Raw genomic sequence first — 1,422 nt, 5'->3', positions numbered from 1 at the left:
TCATTGCTGTTGCCATAATGATGTTACCAACTTTCGAGTATGTAGCTTCATGTCAGAAAAAGGTATGGACACTTTCAAAACAGATGTGGCAGATCGTGCAGCTGTGTCAGCTAGTTCGTTCCCTAGAATACCAACATGACTTGGTACCCAGCAAAATAGAATCTCAAAGCCATTCTTTTGAAGAGTGATTAACAAATGAATGATGAAACATAAAATTGGATGAGTATCACAGTGAAACTTTTCTAGTTGGCTCAAAACGCTCATACTATCGGAGTATAGGCAATACTTCCGAGTAGGCCGTGAGGAAATTAGACGTAGTGCCATAAGGATAGCCACAGCTTCAGCAGTGAAGACGGAGCAAATATCTGGGATTTTATAGCTAAATGTATCGTCAGCGATGATGACCCCGCATCCTACATATCCGGCAGATTTTAAACCGTCTGTATAAATCGGTATATATTGAGAATATTGGTGACGATGTGCAGTGAAAAGTGTATGAAAAATGCAGGGTGTAACGTTGGCTTTATCGTGTAACTTGAAAAGGGAAATAGATTGGTATGGTGAAATGGTCCATGGTGGTATGAGAAAATGATCCACTGATTGTGATGGTAAGTCACAGATATCGAATGATTGGATAAGTGAGCGTGTGCGAGCATGAAGTGGGCGAATGTGTGATAGTCTAGCAATATAAAGTCGCTCCAAGCATGATGGAATAACATCATGCCTTAAAGGATGCGATTTAGAGGACATAATACTAAAGTAATATGTAAGAGACAGCTGGATGCGACGTAGATATAATGGTATCTGGTGGCAAACAACATATAAGCTTTCAACCGGGGAAGTTCGAAATGCTCCAGAACATATGCGTAAAGCAGTATGATGTACTGTGTCCAAGATTCGTAAGTTAGAGGTGGTTGCAGTACCATAAACTACGCATGCATAATCAAGCCGTGAAAGTATCAGGGCCTGATTAATGCGTGAAAGTGCTAGGCGATCCGCTCCCCATTTTGAGAGAACACGCAACATATTCAGTTTTTGCTCGCATCGCTTTCGTAATTGTTTGATATGAGGGATAAAAGTTAACTTGCTATCAAAAGTGACTCAAATTTTGCGTGTGGTACAACTGGTATAGCAATGTTATGAATGAAAATGACAGGATCATTATGAAGTGCGCGTTTCCGACAGAAATGAATGCATGAACTTTTAGAAGGTGAAAGGGTATGGCCATTATGATCACACCAGTCTAAAATTTTATTCACTGCTAACTGAAGTTGTCGCTCGATGACTCTCATGTCGGATCCTGAACTTTGACGAAACAAAAGTTTCTCTCTGAAAAACTTTTTGACAGCATTTACTATTATTATTATTTTTTTTAAAGATAATCTTTTCTCTTACCAGGGAGAAAAGAAACGCTCGTGATTT

At 39.5% G+C, this 1,422-nt stretch overlaps 1 protein-coding gene across 1 annotated transcript; it reads right to left on the bottom strand.

Annotated features, from left to right (window-relative positions):
* On the bottom strand, nucleotides 1-1,026 carry LOC122272015 (uncharacterized). The gene has a single exon (XM_043054947.1). The coding sequence runs from the start codon at nucleotides 1,024-1,026 to the stop codon at nucleotides 1-3; it is 1,026 nt and encodes a 341-aa protein (XP_042910881.1).
* Nucleotides 1,027-1,422: the final 396 nt, after the last annotated feature.

Source organism: Parasteatoda tepidariorum, chromosome 9 (genome assembly GCF_982258835.1).
Source record: "Parasteatoda tepidariorum strain Cologne lab strain chromosome 9, Ptep-v5.0, whole genome shotgun sequence".
Classification (NCBI taxonomy): Eukaryota; Metazoa; Arthropoda; class Arachnida; order Araneae; family Theridiidae; genus Parasteatoda; species Parasteatoda tepidariorum.
The sequence above is the reverse complement of the archived record's forward strand: the minus strand, read 5'-3'. Positions and strand labels throughout refer to the sequence as shown.

Bases quoted from the DNA above. Each gene is read 5' to 3' on its own strand.
- LOC122272015 (XM_043054947.1), bottom strand. From the start codon at position 1,026: ATGTTGCGTGTTCTCTCAAAATGGGGAGCGGATCGCCTAGCACTTTCA.